Source organism: Pseudorasbora parva, chromosome 2, assembly GCF_024679245.1.
Source record: "Pseudorasbora parva isolate DD20220531a chromosome 2, ASM2467924v1, whole genome shotgun sequence".
NCBI classification, from domain to species: Eukaryota; Metazoa; Chordata; class Actinopteri; order Cypriniformes; family Gobionidae; genus Pseudorasbora; species Pseudorasbora parva.
Window position 1 is genome coordinate 36,402,976 of NC_090173.1, and position 20,693 is coordinate 36,423,668.

At 36.1% G+C, this 20,693-nt stretch overlaps 1 protein-coding gene across 2 annotated transcripts; it reads left to right on the plus strand.

Annotated features, from left to right (window-relative positions):
* Nucleotides 1–1,890: 1,890 nt before the first annotated feature.
* rgs9a (regulator of G protein signaling 9a) lies at nucleotides 1,891–20,640 on the plus strand. 2 transcript variants are annotated; one of them, XM_067418766.1, is made up of 17 exons: nucleotides 1,891–1,989; nucleotides 6,958–7,054; nucleotides 8,459–8,509; nucleotides 8,608–8,714; nucleotides 8,799–8,850; nucleotides 9,059–9,117; nucleotides 10,048–10,124; nucleotides 10,316–10,397; nucleotides 10,489–10,548; nucleotides 12,985–13,014; nucleotides 13,106–13,167; nucleotides 13,279–13,392; nucleotides 14,299–14,414; nucleotides 18,003–18,090; nucleotides 18,243–18,381; nucleotides 19,138–19,220; nucleotides 19,404–20,640. In XM_067418766.1, the coding sequence occupies exons 2-17, from the start codon at nucleotides 6,979–6,981 to the stop codon at nucleotides 19,558–19,560; spliced, it is 1,353 nt and encodes a 450-aa protein (XP_067274867.1). In that variant the 5' UTR covers nucleotides 1,891–1,989; nucleotides 6,958–6,978; the 3' UTR covers nucleotides 19,561–20,640. The 2 variants fall into 2 exon arrangements, with proteins under 2 accessions (XP_067274867.1, XP_067274859.1); XM_067418758.1 differs by lacking the exon at nucleotides 1,891–1,989 and adding an exon at nucleotides 5,740–5,896.
* The last annotated feature ends 53 nt before the right edge of the window (nucleotides 20,641–20,693 follow it).

Genomic DNA, 20,693 nt, shown 5'->3' on the forward strand with positions numbered 1-20,693 from the left:
GGTGCATCTGTTGGACTGCTGTGGGGATTGCTCTCAGGTATAACAGGGCTAGTCAAAGGTTGAGCAACATCGAGAGATGGCTCGAGTGGAGCCGTGGCTGCTATTGGCTCTTGTCTGGATGTATGTAAATGCTGTGGCTGAATACCGCTAGTCGATGGCTGCGCGCTGAAGCACTCCGTCTCCACAGGTAAGTATTCAAACACGTCCACGAACACATCTGTGCTGTCCATCTCCACAGGTAAGTTCTTAAACGAGTCCTCAAACATACCTCTGCTCTCAGCTATATACTCAAACGCATCCTCGAATATGTTGCTGCTCTCCATCTCCACAGGTAAGTTCTTAAACGAGTCCTCAAACATACCTCTGCTCTCAGCTATATACTCAAACGCATCCTCAAATATGTTGCTGCTCTCCATCTCCACAGGTAAGTTCTTAAATGAGTCCTCAAACATACCTCTGCTCTCAGCTATATACTCAAACGCATCCTCGAATATGTTGCTGCTCTCCATCTCCACAGGTAAGTTCTTAAACGAGTCCTCAAACATACCTCTGCTCTCAGCTATATACTCAAACGCATCCTCCAATATATTGCTGCTCTCCATCTCCACAGGTAAGTTCTTAAACGAGTCCTCAAACATACCTCTGCTCTCAGCTATATACTCAAACGCGTCCTCGAATATGTTGCTGCTCTCTATCTCCACAGGTAAGTATTCAAACGCGTCCACGAACACATCTGTGCTGTCCATCTCCACAGGTAAGTTCTTAAACGAGTCCTCAAACATACCTCTGCTCTCAGCTATATACTCAAACGCATCCTCGAATATGTTGCTGCTCTCCATCTCCACAGGTAAGTTCTTAAACGAGTCCTCAAACATACCTCTGCTCTCAGCTATATACTCAAACGCATCCTCGAATATGTTGCTGCTCTCCATCTCCACAGGTAAGTTCTTAAATGAGTCCTCAAACATACCTCTGCTCTCAGCTATATACTCAAACGCGTCCTCGAATATGTTGCTGCTCTCCATCTCCACAGGTAAGTTCTTAAACGAATCCTCAAACATACCTCTGCTCTCAGCTATATACTCAAACGCGTCCTCGAATATGTTGCTGCTCTCTATCTCCACAGGTAAGTATTCAAACGCGTCCACGAACACATCTGTGCTGTCCATCTCCACAGGTAAGTTCTTAAACGAGTCCTCAAACATACCTCTGCTCTCAGCTATATACTAAAACGCGTCCTCGAATATGTTGCTGCTCTCCATCTCCACAGGTAAGTTCTTAAAGGCATCCTCGAACATGTCTAACAATATTTTTACCAGCTTGCGCTAAAAATGTATTCTACCACTGTCTATAAACCGCTGCTTCGATCGCTATGGGACATCTACTCTGATAATCGCCGAACTAAACTCACTCTCACAGTTCTACCCGTGATGTCACAGGCAGGCATCTTATAGTCTTTAATATGTCTGCCTGTGACGTCACGAGTAGAACTGTCGACTGTGGCTAAGTGAGAAAAAACGGCACTAATTTTTTATCTATCTTTTTGTATATTTCTTTCCAAAATTAATGTTTCTCTCTTTATCTGTAATGTTTAATTGTTCTTAATAAAAATAAAAAATAAACAAAAAGAGTGAGACTACCCCACGGCGCCATTTTCTCTTCTTTCCTCACGACTTCATGCAGCTTGTGATGTTTGGGCAATTTAAAGTCATATAACTGAAATATGCAGCATTTTGTGTCAACATTGCATGTTATTGAACGTTTAGTTATTCGTTTCAGAGGATGTCGTATTAGCTAATTTTCCTCAGTGTATACGTAGCGCTGGTTTATTGCCGTTTTAAATTCAGATTTTTGTTGTTGCTATAAACCAACAATAGCGAACATAAACTCATTAAAGAGTAGGTAAGAGTACTAATTTACTCACCCTCGCGTCGTGCTGAGCACAGATGGAGATATTTTGAATGAAATCTTCTTCCTTTTACAGTCGAGGTAAGCTGTCAAAAAGTTCATAAAGAGATCGTTAGACTAATCGAGCGGGTTAATCCACATTTTCTGAAGAGACGTCCGATCGCTTTATGATGAACACACATTAATTTAAGCCTTTATTCTTTTATTTTCATTCTCTTCCGTTAAAAACAAACACTAGATTCTAATACACTCGGTATCACGGATGAACAGCGCTGCATGGTTTCAACGCGCAGGATTTTGGTTATTAATAAAGTATATTTTAAGCCAGCTAATATATTATGGACTATTTGCTCAAAAATGTTGTACTTTCCTCAGGAAAATGCGGCGCGGGCTTCGCGTGTTGACGGTAAACCAGCCTACATTTCAACACGAATGTTTTCTTAGTGTATAAATCATGTGGATCTTTAATTACGTTTTTTATTTTAAGCAGTTGTGTTATTGATACGTGCTGTCTGGACTGGTTTCACCCCTCATCATTAACAATGGTTTATAATAGTAATATCATCTACTCAGGCAAGTCATTTAGTCTCCACACTATTTCACTAAATGCACTATTATCATATTCATTATATTTACTTTACATGTAATCAGGGCCGCATTAAGACTATAAGGGGCCCCTGGGCTTTTACTTCTTGAGGGGCCCTTCATGAATTGGACCTGTTTAATTAATCGTTAAAAGTCATGGTCCCACCCCTTTTTTTCTCCACCAGGTGGCAACAAGTTACTGTTAAATATGCATTTGTCATTGAATCATTCTCAATTTTATTCAATCTTTTTAATCACAAAGCCTTTTATTTTATGGGAATAAATGGTATTTAAAAACATCCAAATCTATAGGTCTGTTATATAAAATACACAAATATAAGTGACAAAAGGGAATTTCCATAAGGTACTTAAAGACACCATGAGTGCTTTTAATATAATTTTTTTTTTTTTAATACAAATACAGAGATAGTATGTTAAAAACACATTTTAGTTCATATTCATGGTGTCTCAAAATGTTCTTAAGATTATAGGATTATGTATGATAAGGCCTATTTAATGACATGTAGCTGCAGAATCTTTTGTATCAACATTGCCATACATAAAACAAAATTACATTCCAGAGCTCTAGTGTGGTGGCTACTACTACTACTACTACTACTACTACAACTACTGGGAGCTTAACTAAGTTGTTAAGTTTAAAAGGAGTTAATTATTTTGATAGACTATCATATCCAGCTACTGCTGCTAGCCTGCTAGTATATCACAACCTACCGGTACATGGTTGTGATTCCTTTTCCCCTTCACCATCACTGTTCTGATGTTCTACTTTATCTTGCGCTGTTTTTCTGTTTTGCGCACTACTTTTATATTACGAGACATTGCTGTCACACAGTGTCAGTGACACACATATTTGTTATGCTTAACAAATTTAAATAATTGCATCATCCAATACTATAGAATTAACAGTAGACTATATAAAAATGGAATAATACATAAATATATTTACTTAACTTACCAGAAATAAAAATGTTGTTAAGTGTTTTATTAAAATAAGAAATGATTGCAGATATCATATCATTTACAGTTATTTAGGTGTGGTTTCACTGTTTGGATGGTGTTACTGCAAACAATGACAAATATTTTAGTCAAAATCTTTGTTCACAACACTATAAAATTACTCAAGTTATTTAGGAATTTCTTATCCTACTCCCCTCTAGGTTACAGCAGCTGAGTTTGTTTTTCATTGTCATAGCTGTGTATTATACTGAGTGCATCTGTTCACACTGATTTCAATAGCAGATATCCTATTATAATGTCCATTGGTATCAATCTTAATATATATACAAATTATAAAAAAATGTTTTAAGTTATGATATACGACCACTGCACTGTCACACCATCGGTACTGTGGTCATCGTGGCCCCAAGGGGTGTGGCCACCGCTGCGCAGGCGTCCCTTATTTTTTTGTATTGAAGATGGCAACCCTACGCCTACTGTAAGCGGTGATGGTGTTAATGATTTACCTCAGACATGAGCGAGAGTCAGCTTCAGTGCATCGCGCTCAGACTGCAGAGAATGAGAATGTGCTCAGTGAAAAAACACACTTTTCTTTCTGGAGTCTGAAAAAAGTTAAACAGGAAATATGGTAGCTTATGTAGGCATAATTGCACTTTTGGTTTAGAATATTAATGTTAATGTCAACCCTTTTCTTTCCCTAATAATGTTTGCTGCTGCATCCTTTGGATCTGACTGCTCTCACTTTTTCCAAATACGGGCTATGCCACGGACCAAGCAGAAAATGCGCGCTGGGTTAACGTGAGTTAATAAATTTAGTGCCTTTAAAATGAATTTGCCTTAACGCGTTATTAACACGTTAACTTTGACAGCCCTAATTTTAACATGTTTTTTTCTAATCAAAACACTTGCTTCTTGAATTTGATCAGGGCACTGGGTAATAAACTGTTAGTCTTTACAAGAAGGGCCATGGGATTTTTAATGACCGCAGAGAGTCAAGACCTCATTGGAACATCTCATCAAAGATGGTGCTGTTACATTATAGTGTCCCTGACCCTGTCAGTACATGCTAGGGCATTAGGACCCATACAAACTGCAGGGTGAGGCCCCTGCTGGCCTCACTAACACCTCTTCTAGCAGCAACCATAATTTTCCCAGGAGGTCTCCCATCCAGGTAACCAGGCTCAACCCTGCTTAGCTTCAGTGGGAAACCAGTCAGGGTGATATGACTGTGGGCATGTACAATACACATGTACAATAACCTAAAGGTGGTCATTATAGAATTATATTAAAAGGCCTCTTACTTGCTAAAAATGGTATAAACTATTACTCAGACTATGCAGATTATAGTAGATTGTGTGCAATGTAGTCATGTATCATATGATACAGTAGGCCTTATAGCACTTTTGGGGGGAAAATCATTACAATTGTGTACACTTGCATAAGATGATGACATATATGTATCAGTCTTTTAAAAAAAATAGCTATTTTATGGAGTGGGTTACACATTCATGAATCATGAGGGTTGTTGACATAAAATTCCCCAGATATGAAGTCCTTGATTGATAAGTACTGAGCGCACCTTAAACTTAATATCAAAATTAGCTCATATCTGCCCCCATCCAACTTAACTCCTAAAAAGATACTGTCTTTGCTTTGGTCGACATGGCTTGGACTTTCAGCTCTTTGGATTCAGTTTCCAATGACAAGCTGGTTACTTGGATAAAGTGTGTAGTAGGCTATTCAGCTGGTCATGTGATCTAACACAGCCCCACAAGGCAGTACTCTATGTAGCTAAATTAAAACGGCTGAACCGCATGAAAGTCAAGTGTATTACACAATTCTAAATATGTAAATAAAAAAATAAGAAGGAAAAAATACAGAGTGCATCAATACATTACATCTGCTTACTGTTTCTCAAAGATTACATTCAAGGGACCAATATTGCTCGGCTGAGTAATGTCTTAGTCTTATAGGCCTTTATTCAGGCTGTAACTGAAACGGCAATTTCTGGTGATGGAAAAACAGGCAGATGAAATCAATGAAATGAAGTAGCTACATTCCCATAGGAAACAGTGGCGAGAGAGTGTCCGTCTCTCGGTCGCCGCCTGTCGGCGTGTTTCAGCAGCGCAGCATCCTCTGATGCTCTGATGAAAGCTTGGCGGAAGAGAGCTGTGCTGTGATTGGCCGCTGTCACATTTGTCAGTCCCTTTTCCCCCCTTTTTTATTGGTGTGTGTGTGCGGGCGCGTGTGTGATTTACAGCAGGGACCTGTACTGTCCACCACTCTCAGAAAACCTAAACTTAATTTCTCATAAAGGATTTGTTTTCTGCTTTTAAAATTATTTTTCGCGGACGACAAAATGACAATAAGATCGGACCGTGACCATGGACAACATTATCGGCCACGGATGTCCTGCCTTAAAAAGGTAAAGATCATTCTTTTAAGGCAAAGTAAGCAAGAGTTGATTTGTTTAGTGATGAGATCAATTATTAAACGATTAACTCCCTTTTAAAGACCTTATATATTTTAAAATTAGCTATTTGTACCATTATTCATTCTGTATGCTGTTGTAAATATACCCCAATTTACCCTGCCTGGTAGAGTTTCTTGAAACCATAAATTTAACTGACTTGATATTTCTAACACATTTTATTTAAAGATATAATTATACCTGTAATATGTGATGAATCTAACAGTAAACATGATTCTAACTAAAATTCTCAGCCTGTCCATATCCAAATATTTAACTGTACTTAAAAAACAATGTATTCTTGTTTCTGGTGTCTGTGTTTATTCTTAGCTTCTTGGAGAGATCTTACACATTGAAGAGATTCGCTCTAAAAGAGCTTTCTGATTCAAAGCCAATTAGTCTGGCATAATGCCACATCTGACAGCTTGCTTTTAAGAACTGCATGACTTACTCCAAGTTCAAAGGTCATGCATGTTGCTGTAGTGTCAAACTCATATTAGGTCAGAAAAGGCCAGACTTACAAGATACAGCTCTGGAAAAAATGAAGAGACCATTTAACATTGATGTCTTAATTTTTTTCAGAGCAGTATGACATTTCTTCATTAGGGAATATTAATGAATATGATTTGGACAAGTATATAATAATGACACATTTTTTTTCTTTGTTTCTAAATAATGACAAATTATTCATCAAGACGTTATTCACAGACAAAAATGAATTGTTTAATTGTGTCACTTTTTTCCTCATGCCATTCATTGGCCATATCTTTGAAACCAGTCATGGCTGATTTTTAACATTTCAGCTAAATTTTCCTAAATATATAATGATAATATAATAATAATATAATAAATGTGCTGTAATGAATATGTTTCTTGCAATTGAACTACAAAAGTTGTGGGGACTGATACTGCCCTTTCTTGAGCATTGTATTGTATCCTTTAGCACTTACATCTATATATTAACTTTTTAATATTTTAAATATCAAACTTTCATCAATTTTTCCTGAATTTCACAGTTGGAGGCCATAGTGGTTCAGATGCAGGACCCATCGACTGGAGTGAAGGGATCAGACCAGAAGCTAAATGTTACAACCATTCCCCATGCCATCGCTGGTGAGTTTGTAACGGTCTTACTGAATCTTAACACTGTTCATAGATCACCATGTATTGTATACTGTGCATTTCCTTTCTGTCTATAAACAGACACACACGTTGTGCTGCCAGTTCATAATCTGATGGCACTGGCTATATACAGCAGACTTCAATTGGATGAGATCTTTGCTACTTTAGGTTTCAAAGTTGCTCTTTAATCTCTTCACAGTTGCTGACAAATCTAGCGAGCCAGCAACTTTAAAGAGATATTCACCCTGAAATGAAAATAATTGAATCTTTTACTCACCCTGCTGTTGTTCTAATGCCCTATATCCTATAGGGCATTATCCTTCTATCTTATAGAAGGATCTTACCCTATATCCTTCTATCTTTTTTGGACCTCAAAAGCAGAAATTTTAAAAAATAGAGCGCACATGCTCCTCCATATAATGGCACTGAATAGTGATCAGGCTAAAACATTACAAAAATTCTACAAAAGTTTTCACGCATTCATACAGTGAGATGCGCGCCATATAGGCTATGGAAAGTGTTCAGGAGGCATACTATAAGGTTTTGCAAGAAAGAAACCGTTCGGGCTGCCTCCTGTGACTGTGTGCAAGCCGTCAGCACTCCCTCAGCAGCCCCTCATGCAATGTTGTCATGACAACTGGTACACAACATTTACTTCAGGAGGTTTACCTTATTATTAGTATTTTTTAATTTCATTTACCTTATAGAAAAGATGAGTCGCGTTTGTTTCTATTGATCCTGATTTCTCGAAATGGTGCATGTATGTGCTTATCCTGGGTGCCATTATAACAATGCAGCTGCTGACAGCTTGCACGCACTCACAGGAACGCACACAGATTAATGGCCGAACTCAGTGTTTTGAGGGAATAATAGGGTTTCTTTCTCGCAAAGCCTTATAGTATGCCTCCTGAACACTTTCCATATATGGCGTGCGTCTCTATGTATCATTGGATGATATTTTTCTATAATTTTTGTAATGTTTTAGCCTAGTCAGTATTCACTGCCATTATATGGAGGAACGCGTGCAGGACTAGAAAAAGATAGGACAACAGCATGGTTGTAAAACATGGCTTTATTTTAATTTCAAGGTGAATTATCCCTTTAACGTAATCTTACATTTAACTGGGTCTTGTAGTAATAAGCTTGAGATGAAATGTTCAAAATGCATGGAAATTATTATAAACATTTTCTACAGCATTTTATGAATTTAACCGTCCAATTGGACCATACACTGACATTCTAAATAATGATTTAATTTAATTTAATTTAATTTAATGTAATCATTTTAACCAGTTTCATGTGCTTAGCACATTTCTATTTTGCTGTATTAATGAAGTGTTACTTTTTTCATTGCCATTGTCAGAGTTGTCATTATAGTTTCTGCTGGTCTGACAGGTCAGGACATTGTTGCATGGATCTCCAAACATATGAACATGGACAATGATGGTAACTGTGAAAATATTTTGTTTTGAATAATTAGTAATTCCACAAGTAAAGAAAAAAAATCCCTTAAATGTATTTATGCCTTGAATGCCCTTTGGTAGAGGCTCAAGCATTTGGTACAATGTTAGTGGCATTCGGGTACATCTACCCTCTCCAGGAACATAAGAAGCTTGTCCTCAGACCAGATGGCAGTTTGTACCGTTTTCAGGTAATTGTGTCAGGAGATCTTGTATCTTTACAAATGTTTTAATAATGTTGCATAGTAATCAGGTGACCTTATCCATCTGTCTAGACCCCCTATTTCTGGCCTGTGCAGAAACGGAAAGCTGAGGACAGCGATTACGGTTTGTAATATTCTGCCTATTCACAAACATCTGTCTGCAGAATGAAAACATGTCACATAAAGAATTTATATTTTCTGAATTTGTAATTACAACTTAAATTGATTCTGGATCTGAAAAGCTGCTGACCAGAGGTTTTTTCATTTACCCTTTTAAAGATACATGTTTGTATGTCACCATCCCCTAATAAAAGTGTTTTCTATCACTAAAGCAATCTATCTGGCCAAGAGAAACATTCGTAAAAAGGGAGTGCTTGATGCTTATGAGCAGGTATGTAAAAATGTGAATTTGATTACTCATTAGTGTTGTAGTCATGTAGTTATTATTTGGAATCATTTTAAAGTCGGCATGAAACGGAAGCTGCAATAGTCTTTTCTTCCCTATTGTGACCTATATTGAAACGGCTTCTTGAACAAGAAAAAATGTAGAGTGAGACTTGAGTTTGTCCATCAGAGAAATGATTAAATTGTTGGATGCTCGTGGTTTGCTATTGATGTGATCTCATATGAGTAACAGGTTGTACATTAGAGAAAAGATAAGATGTCTCTGGTAGAAGAGAGGGGAAGTTATTTTGATTATAGATTATGAGGACACATTAAACAGTGATGATACAAAAGGGGCAGGGTTTAAACCCTCACCAAAGAGATGTACCGTATGTTGTTTCACTATAGCACTGAGTTATGACATTTTGATTAAAAATTACAAGCATAAAAAACAACAACATATGAATGGATGAATCATTCAGAAAAGGCTTTATGCCAAATGTCATATGAACAAACAGGAAAACAGGTCTCATTGCACCCACTTGTTGGAGAAAGTGTTAATGGCAGTATGAACTGATGGTGATATGGGACTTGTAAGATAGATAATCAGCTAACATAGCTAGTTTTTTATAGTTAATGTTTTATTCTCATTTTAACATGCGATATATCAATCCACATATGTGATGGACTTCGATTATGCTTTTCTTTTGTACCTCCTTTGAAGGCATATTGAGTAAAACAGCCTAATATTTAACACATCACATATAAAAGAAAAACCCGTACCAGGCGCAATGCAACCTGTTTTACAGAATTTGGTTTGTTGCGCAAAAACTGCATAATATCAATAACATGCATTTAGAAAGTAAATAGGGTGAATGGATTTCTATTTCCTGTCGACCTTAAATGACATCATATAGCAATATTTGTATTTTAACAGGAGGAATACAACAAACTCCACAAATGGATGAATCACAAATGGGATTTTATTGTGATGCAAGCTAAAGAGCAGTACCAGTGAGTTTCTGTACTCTTCTGCTGTCTTTGCAAATGTACATGGCTACCAATACTTCTGTTTTTCAGTGTCCATCTGCTATATTTCTGTCATGTGATTTGTCCTTTTACTTCCTTTACTGTAATTCTTCATCTTTAGAACCATGCAGTTATTATTAGTACTTGCTTTATTTAATTGTGTTCTGTGTTTCAAGGGCTGGGAAGATGCGTCAGAAGGCAGACAGAGTTGTATTTGACTGTCAGGAGAGAGCCTACTGGATTGTCCACAGGCCTCCAGTAAGTTGGCAGAAGCTGCTAGTCTACAGTTGCTTTGAAGAGACCATCATGAAAATACAGTTTCTTTTCTTATCTTTCATATTGTCTACAGCCACAAACACACAGTGCTTTGGATGTCCTGGATCGTCATATTGATCCTAATGCAGAGGAGGTAACCGGTGAGTTTCCCTCAAAAGTCACCATACTAATTCATCCAGAGCATGAGTAATGACGGATGTCACTTGATGATTCTGCTAACCATCACCAAGGCCATTATGAACTTAAATGGGTGCCAAAAATGAAAATCCTGTTGTCATTTACTCATCCTCATATCTTTCCAAACCGGAATGACTTTCTTTAATCCGGGGAACACATAAGAAGATATTTTGTTTGTTTGGATCCAGAAAGCCAATTTACACCTAATCGATGGACAAAAACAAAGCAAATCTTGGAGATAATTTTCACTATCTTATTTTTATGAAAGATAGTCAAAGAGTTTTAGAACAATATGAGGTTGAGTTAGGTGAACTATCCCTTTACATGCTTATGTTACTTTGGGAGGGCCTCCATAGGCAGACTACTAAACACAGTGTGGTTTGAAAGGCTCTAACTATAGAGCCGATTAACAGGGTGTCTCTCTCAGTCCTGGGATGGCCATGTAGATTCTCTCTCAATCTTCTTTGCGATATAAGAGGATTTTTGACCTGGTGATCTTTCGAGGAGATCCCCTTTCACCCACCCAGCTTATCATTGTATTACTGTTTTGCTGATGCGGTCGAAAACTTACAGATATACAATTTTTACAATATGATATTACACTTTGATGTATTAATGGGATAGTTCACCCAAAAATGAAAATTCTCATTAAATTCATTATTTAATCCCTGTCATATTGTTTCAGATTTATATGACTTTTTTTCTTCTGGGGAACACAAAATATATTATAATGAATGAATGAATGAATGAATTAACTGTTTTTGCACATGGAATAAAAAGTCAATGGGATCCAAAACAATACTGAACTTGATTGATTTCTATTGTATGGAATGTAATGAAACACTGAGACTTTTCACAAAATATCTTCTCTTGCGTTCCCCTTAAGAAAGAAGTCATTCAGGTTTGGAATAACAAGGGTTGGTAAATGCATGGTTAAACGATCCCTTTTTTAGAGATCAGTAAGAAAGTATATTTAAAGAAATCATATTTAAAAAAAAATCTTTTATTCAGAATGAGGGCATTAAAATGATCCAAAGTGACAGTAAAGACATATATAATGTTATAAAAAAGCTGTTTATTTGAAGTTTATATTAATCAAAAAAATCTGAAAATGTATTATGGTTTCACAAGAAATATTAAGCAGCACAACTATTGATAATAATAAGACATGTTTCTTGATCATCATTAGAATGATTTCTGAAGGATCATGTGACACTGAAGACAATGATGCTGAAAATGCAGCTTTTCTCTTATAAATACTTTTTAAAATATATTAAAAGAAAAGATAATTTTAAATGGTAATAATATATCACAATAGTACTGTTTGAATTTACTGTATTTTATATCAAATAATCACAACCTTGGTGAGCACAAGAGTCTTATTTAATTAAAAAAAATCCAAACCTTTGAACATTTTTGTATGTATCTGTCATGATCAATCATAATAATATTATGTACCTTATAATATGTGGTGTGCATAACTCTGTTTGACTGAGATTAGACTGTAAATCTGTTGGTGTGAAATCTGTTTCTTTTTTTCTCTTTTCTTTCCACGCAGATTTGTACTAACACGTCTTCAGTTTTCAAGATGATTCCTACACACACACACACACACACACACACACACACACACACACACACACACACACACACACACATTGGTCTATGTGGTTTACAGGGACTCTCCATAGGCGTAATGGTTTTTATACTGTAAACCGTATTTTCTATCCCCTTACACTGCCCCTGCCCCTAAACCTACCCATCACAGGAAACATTCTGCATTTTTACTTTCTCAAAAAAACATAATTTAGTGTGTTTTTAAGGCCATTTGAATTATGAGGACATTTGATATGTCCTCATAAACCACATTTATAGTGTAATACCAGTGTAATACCCATGTAGTTATACAAATTTGTGTCCTCATAAACCACATAAACAGACTCACACACACACACACACACACACACACACACACACACACACACACACACACACACACACACACACACACACACACACACACAAACGCACATATGCACAAGAGAGCACAATCTATCCGTTCCAGCCTCGAATATCATTTAAACACTAATTCATTCAAATACTACATGAACATTTGTGTATATAGTGTGCCACAGTGTGTCCCTGCTTTACCCTGAGCATCATTTCAGGCCATTACATTGACTTTTCCTCTAATTATTCCATGAAATCAAGACTGCTTTATGCTTTATGTAGTCGCTTGTGCTTGTTTGTGTTTTGCAAGACACTTTGTAGGTTTCACACAGATACAGCACTTGTGTTTGTGCAGAATAGCATCTAGCAAGTTGGACTTGTGGTGTCTTATCAGAATCATTTTGTAACATTTAACAGGATGTTGTTTCTCATTATTTTCCAGAAAAAAACCTATGATTATTATAGAAGAATTGTAAGTGACACTGATTCTTTACACACAATTAGAGAATTGGTTGTTTTCTATTTAATGATATTGATTAATTGGTTCTAACTGTATATTGTAGATCATCTACACACAACAGGCCGTCATGAGATCAAGGGTCAAGTCTACAGTTTCTCTTGGAGCGTAAGTCATAATGAACTTACCAAAACAGAACACTTGCCACTAACAATTTAAGTTGGCACTTAAATTTGCTTTATGGGCTTTTCTTCTAAATATCTTTTTCTTTTCATTCAGCCTGGTCAAGTATATGACAACATTTAAGAACCATGACCCGTTCCTCATGCCCTGCCTCCCCAGCAATCCCTGGCTAACGGATGATGATACTTATTGGGAACTGAACATGGCAGAGTAAGAATCCCTGAAAGCTTTCTAAATTAATTTTAGTTATTGTCTTATCCTTAATCACTATGGTATGCCTAATAAGTGCTTATATTTTGACTATTTAGACCGGATTTGGACGAAAGCCGCTACAGAGTAGCCTAGTCATATACAGTACTTTAACAGAGAGAAGTAGCTCCGGCTACAATGTTCTTCCACAAGACGCTTGCAATTTTGTTTATTAAAGGGTTTGTTCACCCAGAAATGAAAATTCTATAATTCATTGCTCACTCTCATGTCATTGCAAACTGAGAAACGACATGAACACAAATGGGGATTTTTTTAATGAAATCTGAGAGCTTTCTGTCCCTCACTGACAACTACAAAACTACCACATTCAAGCCTCAGAAAGGTAGTAAAGACATTATAAAAGTATGATGCAACTCCAGTGCTTCTATCTCAATTTTATGAAATGATCCAAGTGCTTTGTGCAAATAAATATATAATTCACAACTTTATTTACAAAATGTTAATCTCCGACTCATGAGTTCATGAGAGGCCCACGACGCATGAATATTGTGTTGACGTGACAGCAGACGTCGTTGAATATTTAGCTTTATAAAAAAAAAAAGTAGAGCTTTATAAAATTGAGGTTAAAGCACTGGAGTTGCATGATTACTTTTATGATGTCTTAACTACCTTTCTGTGGCTTTAAAGTGGTAGCTGCGTAGACAGAAAAGCTCTCAGATTTAATTCAGAAGATCTTTATTTGTGTTCTGAAGATGATAAAAAGTCTTACTAGTTTGGAATGACACAAGGGTGAGTAATTAATGATATAATCTTAATTTTTGGGTGAATTATCCCATTTAACCACTAGAGTGCCAAAGTTACATAATGTACCTTTAAATCACTTTGGTGTGTTATGTTTTTTTACAGTGTTGAAGTTCCCACAAAGATGAGAGTGGAGCGCTGGTCCTTTAGCTTCTATGAGTTGCTTAATGACCCGCGGGGCCGTGCAGACTTCAAGATTTTCCTCAAGAAGGAATTCAGTGGTTTGTGAATATTAAATTAATACTTTGACTACTTGTTGGTATAAAGAAAAAAAATATAAAAATCATTATCCATCATATCTGTCATAATTTTTCTATACTGATATAAACCCTCTGGCTTGAATGCTGTTTTTCAAGAGGCGTTTCTGCTGTGATTCTTCAGTGAAAACACCCACTGTTGTGATTGGCTGACATCTTTGCGTTTGAAATGAGATTATGTGGCGGAGGTATTGGGGTATTATTGTTGCTTTATTCCAAACAAATTTATTGTTATCCACAAAAAAATAATAATTCACAAATCAATAGAATGAGATCCACAAATATATGCAGGAGTTTCACAAAAATGAATTAGACTCACAAATAAATACAGCCTACACTGACATGAATGGTGTTTAATGCTGGAATTATTGGTCACTCCGTGACACGCACTTTGCATTACTCAGTTCCTATGGAAGTGTCCTAACCATTGATCTATAGAGTTTATTTTGTTTCATATATAGATATTTAGATTTACATAGATAAGTGGTCGTAACTCTGCTTTTTAGCGGCAGTGGCCAAAACGTGATTGGTTGGAGCGAGAACGTGCTACGATTGGTCAGCACGCTATGGGCTGCATTTCCCGATAACGCGCTACGAAGACTCTAAAGGTATAACTTAACTGAAGGTATACCATTTCTAGGTGTGTTCCCCGAACTATACCTTAGTAGGTCGCTTAAGGTATACCTTCTTAAGTGCGACGTTAGCGGGTGCTGTCCGTGGCGGCAGTGCTGAATAGGCTTATATCGATGGCTCAATAATCGATTATTTACTCTATGCAGGGGCTGCTTCACTGCGTTATGTGAAAAAAGTATGTTCTTTATAAAAGAAGCACTTCAGAAATAGTTGAACTTTCATTTATCATTTAAAATTGCACCTAAATTTTACATAATTTTGAAATGAGTGCACGAACCAGCAATTTCATGCTCAACCACATCATGAGCATCACGCGTCATTTAAATTATTACAATATATATATTCCATAGTGTCTTGATTTACTCCACAAACAGGGATGATTGCCCATGCAGCAGCTGCATCACATTATTGTGTAAATAGCTAATTTATATTATTAGATGGCCTAGTCAAAAAAACACAACACGCAAAACTTTTTTATTATATAAAAATATATAATCAGCTGCTACTATATGCGGAGAAAAATTTAAGAAAGAGGAGAGCCGCCAGCAGCTGATTTCAGGGCTGAGGGGGTAGCTGTGCTCCGTCCAGTTTGTCTCAAAAAAGTTGGTCCAACAAGCTCTAAAAGCTGCTGAATTTGGTTTCGTGGTAGGCGAAATTTATTTTTAATAGTAGCTTTTGACATGGTAGCCAGGGGACTAAAGTTTTCACGACTAAATGGCTCCGTGGATGGCGCCGTCTTTGATTTAGCACAATTCTATGCGCTGCCTCACTGCCAAAGTTTGACTAAACTCCCCTCCACAATCTTTCCCTTTAAATAGACTCCTAAGCCTTTCCTGTCTAATGGTTTGCCAGCTGATGTACCTTTGGATAATATCATTAAAAAGCTAACAACCGTTGGTGTTTGTTATAAAAAATGTTATGACAATTTTAATCCTTGCATTAAAAAACAAACAAACAAAAAATTAAACTAGCCTAATTGAACACTGGGTGTATATTACAACTTCAGAATTATATTCGTATAGACTGACATATAAAGAAGCTTTTTTCACAGTGGTGGCAACTAGTGGAATGAACTGTTAATAGTGATAAGGTATAGCTAAGAGTGGTCCAGACCAACCTTACGAAAGTATGACTTAAAGAAGGTATTCTTTACTAAGTTCGTTTCGGGAAACACATATTAACGTTAAGGGATACCTTAAGGTATAACTTAAGAATGACGTAGAGTTAAGAAGGTTTCGGGAAATGCAGCCATGGCCATTATCTGATTGGCTTAAGTAGACGGTGGGTGGATTCTACCTTTTTGTGGATTTGTGTGAGTCTAGATGCTCGAAATGTTTCAAAATCCACGCGATTCACAAATGCGCAAGAAGAGATCCACAAATGCACAGGAAGCGATTCACAAATTAATGCGACGTATGCAAGGCAGAGTTGTGTGTTTGTGACATAAAAATATATGTGTTTATGTCAATTTTTGTGAAACTCCTGCATATATATGTGGATCTCATTCTATTGATTTGTTAAATTATTTATTTTTTGTGAATCGCTTTACATTTATTTGTGGATAATACCCCCATACTGAGGCAGCATGGTTTAGTCAGGCACAAAAGTCCAGAGAGAGATGGAGCTGGGGAAAGATGGCTGAGAAAGTGTTATTGTACCGAGTTGTTGAGAGCGCAAGTTTATTTTGTTTGTATCTGAGAGCTCTGAATAAACACGAGTGAAGTTTGCAACGTTATTTCTCCTTTACAAAATGCTTTCACCACAACTAACAACAAACACAACATCGATATGAATATAGTAAGAGCTTCTGTTGTGCAGCTTAACTGCAGTTTGGCAAGTGTGCTCTGCAGATATACGTGTGATTGACAGATCCAAACATTATTAAGAGTGTTCTTTGATCACTCTCTGTGGTTTAATCATTTAAATAAGAGATTTGTTTCATGTTACTAACAGAAATGACGTGAAGTTGAACGTTTTAGTCACTGACTTGATTCACTGATGCATCAAGGCCAGCCGCGGGACTGACAGTATTAAACGATTTAGAAAGAAAGTCTTTCTGAACTTGAATGATTAGCTACACATCAGAAATCACTGATCCCAGATCAGGCATTGATGAACACTGTTACTCACTGTTTGTGGCAGTGCTGTGGAATCTATATGGTAAAGCCTGTGCTTACATCGCGACTGATAAACTAAATCTATTCTCTACTAATTCTCTGGGCGGGCAAAGCAGAGGAAGGGGAGCAAACCTTTCCTGGTGTGACATCATAACAGGAGAATTTAAGATCAGCTCGTCTAAGCTCTCATTTTCTCAAAGGCAGAGAAAAAGGTTTACACCGGTTTACACTGATCAAAATTTCTAGCCACTTGGGGACAATTCAGGCTAGGGGAACTCATATTAATGTTGGAAAACCTCATAAAATGAAAATGTCATGCCATCTGACCTTTAATGGCTACGTTTATGGTGCTTTTTATCATATTGGAGCCAGTGTAATTTTGTTTGTATTATTCATGTACTTTTATGTTATTAATTCTTATTTAGAATTAGCTTTTATTTTTAGTTGTCATTTTAATTTTAATCATTTTATGTGCTTTTGTCATTTCTATTTAGCTTTAATTTATATATATATATTTCTCCTTTTTAAGTAATTAAAGTACTTATTTTATTTCAGTTATTTTATTCAGTGACAGATTTTTTGTTTATGTAATATTTATATTTTATTATATTTTAGCTTTATGCCAATTAGCATAAGTGATTTTAATAGTTTGACACGGTGCTTATTAACTTTCATTATATATCATTAAAATGTATATGGTTCTATGGTAATGAGGGTGAGTAAGTAACAGAATTTCCATTTTTATTCAGTCTATTTGTTTTACTAATTGAATATGTTTTTCTGTTTTTCATTTTCACTGCAGGTGAGAATCTGGCTTTCTGGGAAGCCGCTGAGGAGTTGAAATGGGGCACAGCAGCTTCTATGTCAGAGAAAGCAGAACACATTTTCAAGTGAGATACACATTATTTTTGCACATTATTGCCTTAATGTGCAAAAATAAACATTAAGGCAATTAATATATAATATAACATTAAGGCAAATAAAAAATAAAAGTTAAAAATAAACAGCCATCCATTTCTCAGCATCTAATTTCTTTTTATAGAACCTTTTTGGCCCCTGGAGCACCACGCTGGATCAATATTGATGGCAGGACAATGGGTATTACAGTAAAGGGCTTGGAGCATCCTCACCGATATGTTCTGGACGGTGCCCAGACTCACATCTTCATGCTGATGAAAAAGGTGAGATTGAAACAATGAGGTTCATTCACATATGTTACACAGCACATTTGAGCCTCTGCAAGAACCAATGAGGTTCATTCACATGTGTTGCCACAGTTACTTTGAACAAGTAATCTGATAACGGATTACTCCTTTAAAAAGTAACTTATTTACTTTACAGATTACTTGATTTTAAAGTAACTAAGTAAGATTACAAGATACTTTATTAGTTACATTAAAAAAGGCAAAAATATATATTTTAATTTTTTTACTAAGGAAAATTACTAAAATAGTAACTCACAGTGACTTGGATAAATGACTTTAATCTGATAACTGGTTTGGAAATAGTAACGCGTTAGATTACTCGTTACTGGAAAAAATTAGTCAGATTAGAGTAACGTGTTACTAAATAATGCGGTACTGGCATCACTGGTTACACAATTCATTTGACTTCCGCAAGAACCAATGAGGTTCATTCCCGTGTTACGCAGTTTGAGCTTTCACAAGAACAAATAAGGTTAATTTTCGTGTGTTATGCAGCATGTTTGAGCTTCAGCAAGAACCAATGAGGCTCATTCTCCTGTGTTGTGCAGTTTGAGCTTCCGCAAGAACCAATGAGGTTCATTCTCATTTGGCTCTATTTTTGTGATTGCCACTTACATCCTGACCTGTATGCTTTAGTAATTTGAACTTTAATATGCATTTGTTTGTAAACAAAAAAAGAAGAAAAAAAAGAAGATGCACACTGGACATTTCTGAACTCTATTTATCATTTAGGATACCTTTTATCGCTACCTGAAGTCCCCAGTTTACAAGGAGATACAGAAAAAAGCCATTTCACCAGCAGCACATAATTTCAGGTAAGTCATTTATTTTTTTGTGTATGCGTTATTACCAATACTTCCTCCTCTTCTACTGGTAAATTTAGCTACTGATTGTCATTATTGCAATTTCTACACAATCTACCAGTCGTTTCAGAAATATAAAACATGTTACCAAACCAGCAGTATTTTGCTGTAAAAAGACCTGTTCTCCACCTTTAGTGAATCCCAGCTGCAGCAAAACACCAAGAACCGCAGGCCGAGCCTCAGCCCCATCATCACCTGGCAGAAGGAGCAGGAAGAAAAAGCAAAGGCAGAAGCTGCAGCTGGACCCGTAGACATAAAAAAACTGATGGCCAGCAAACTGGATCGCAAATAGAAAGAGACATGCTGGAAACGCGTGTAATCGGAGTAATAAAAAGAGACCCATAAAGTGTTTCATGATTTTTTGGGTTCTCTACATGTACATATCAATACAAAGTCTCACATAGAGCTAAACTTACAGACTTCTGTGAAATCTGCAATACACAGAATTGCTACCAAATATATATATAAAATAACAGTAAATCATTGACAGCGGTGTACATATATGTGTACACTTTGCCGAATAGCTAGTTCCAATAATTTGTATTGCTACATTCAAATGACATTTTTGTAGCTGGCTAAATTCTGTAACAAAATGTCATATTCTCAGGTTTCTCATTATAGTGTGAACATGTTTTGTATGTGTGCAGTAGTCATGGCGAAAACCTGTATCTCTTACTGTAAAACAATAAAAGACAGTGTTGTCTGGTGGTTGTAACAATGCTTGGAGTGTTGGAGAAGCTTAAAGTTCTTAGTAAAAAAATATATAATTACAAAGCTACAGTTAAAAGCCCTTTTATTCAAATTTCCGAACATTACTTAAACAGTAAAACAAAAAAATCCCCTTTTAATGTATATGCCAATGAAATAATAGTTTATTATTATTTATTTTTAATGGAATATACAGTCAAACCAAAATTTATTCAGAAACCTTCAACATTTTCTAACATTATCACAGTTTATTCACTATAGTTTATATAACAGTGTAAAAAAACAACAACAGTCCAGCTGCCAGCTGTTAAATTTAAGCACAATTAGATAATACCAATTACCAAGTAATGCTTAGTTTTGTTCAGTATGTGATGTAAAAGGTTGCATTAGCAATTAAAAAAACAACACAAAGTGAGGTCAGGTCAAAGTGTCTAAATAATTTAGGTCCCAAATCTATATAAATACTGGTATTACTGGAAGTCCACTGTATGAAGAAAATTTGGGTATATATCACAGTTTCCTTTATATTGCCATCCTCACTTCCTCACATAAATGAACTATAGTGTCCTGCACCCACTATTAAAAACAATTATATCTGGAGTCTGAATAATTTTTGGTTTGACTGTAATAAAAGCAAAATCTTAATTAGGATATAGAGCTTAATTATACATTTACAATAAAATGTAACTTACAAAAGATTAAAAAAGTGAAATATAT

What these genes read in the sequence shown, in the direction of transcription:
- rgs9a (XM_067418758.1), top strand. Translation starts at nt 5,831, where the DNA reads ATGACAATAAGATCGGACCGTGACCATGGACAACATTATCGGCCACGG. An exon ending in GCAGTTTGTACCGTTTTCAG is followed by an intron (nt 8,715 to 8,798) that starts GTAATTGTGTCA and finishes CCATCTGTCTAG; the next exon opens with ACCCCCTATTTCTGGCCTGT. An exon ending in TGGGAACTGAACATGGCAGA is followed by an intron (nt 13,393 to 14,298) that starts GTAAGAATCCCT and finishes GTTTTTTTACAG; the next exon opens with TGTTGAAGTTCCCACAAAGA.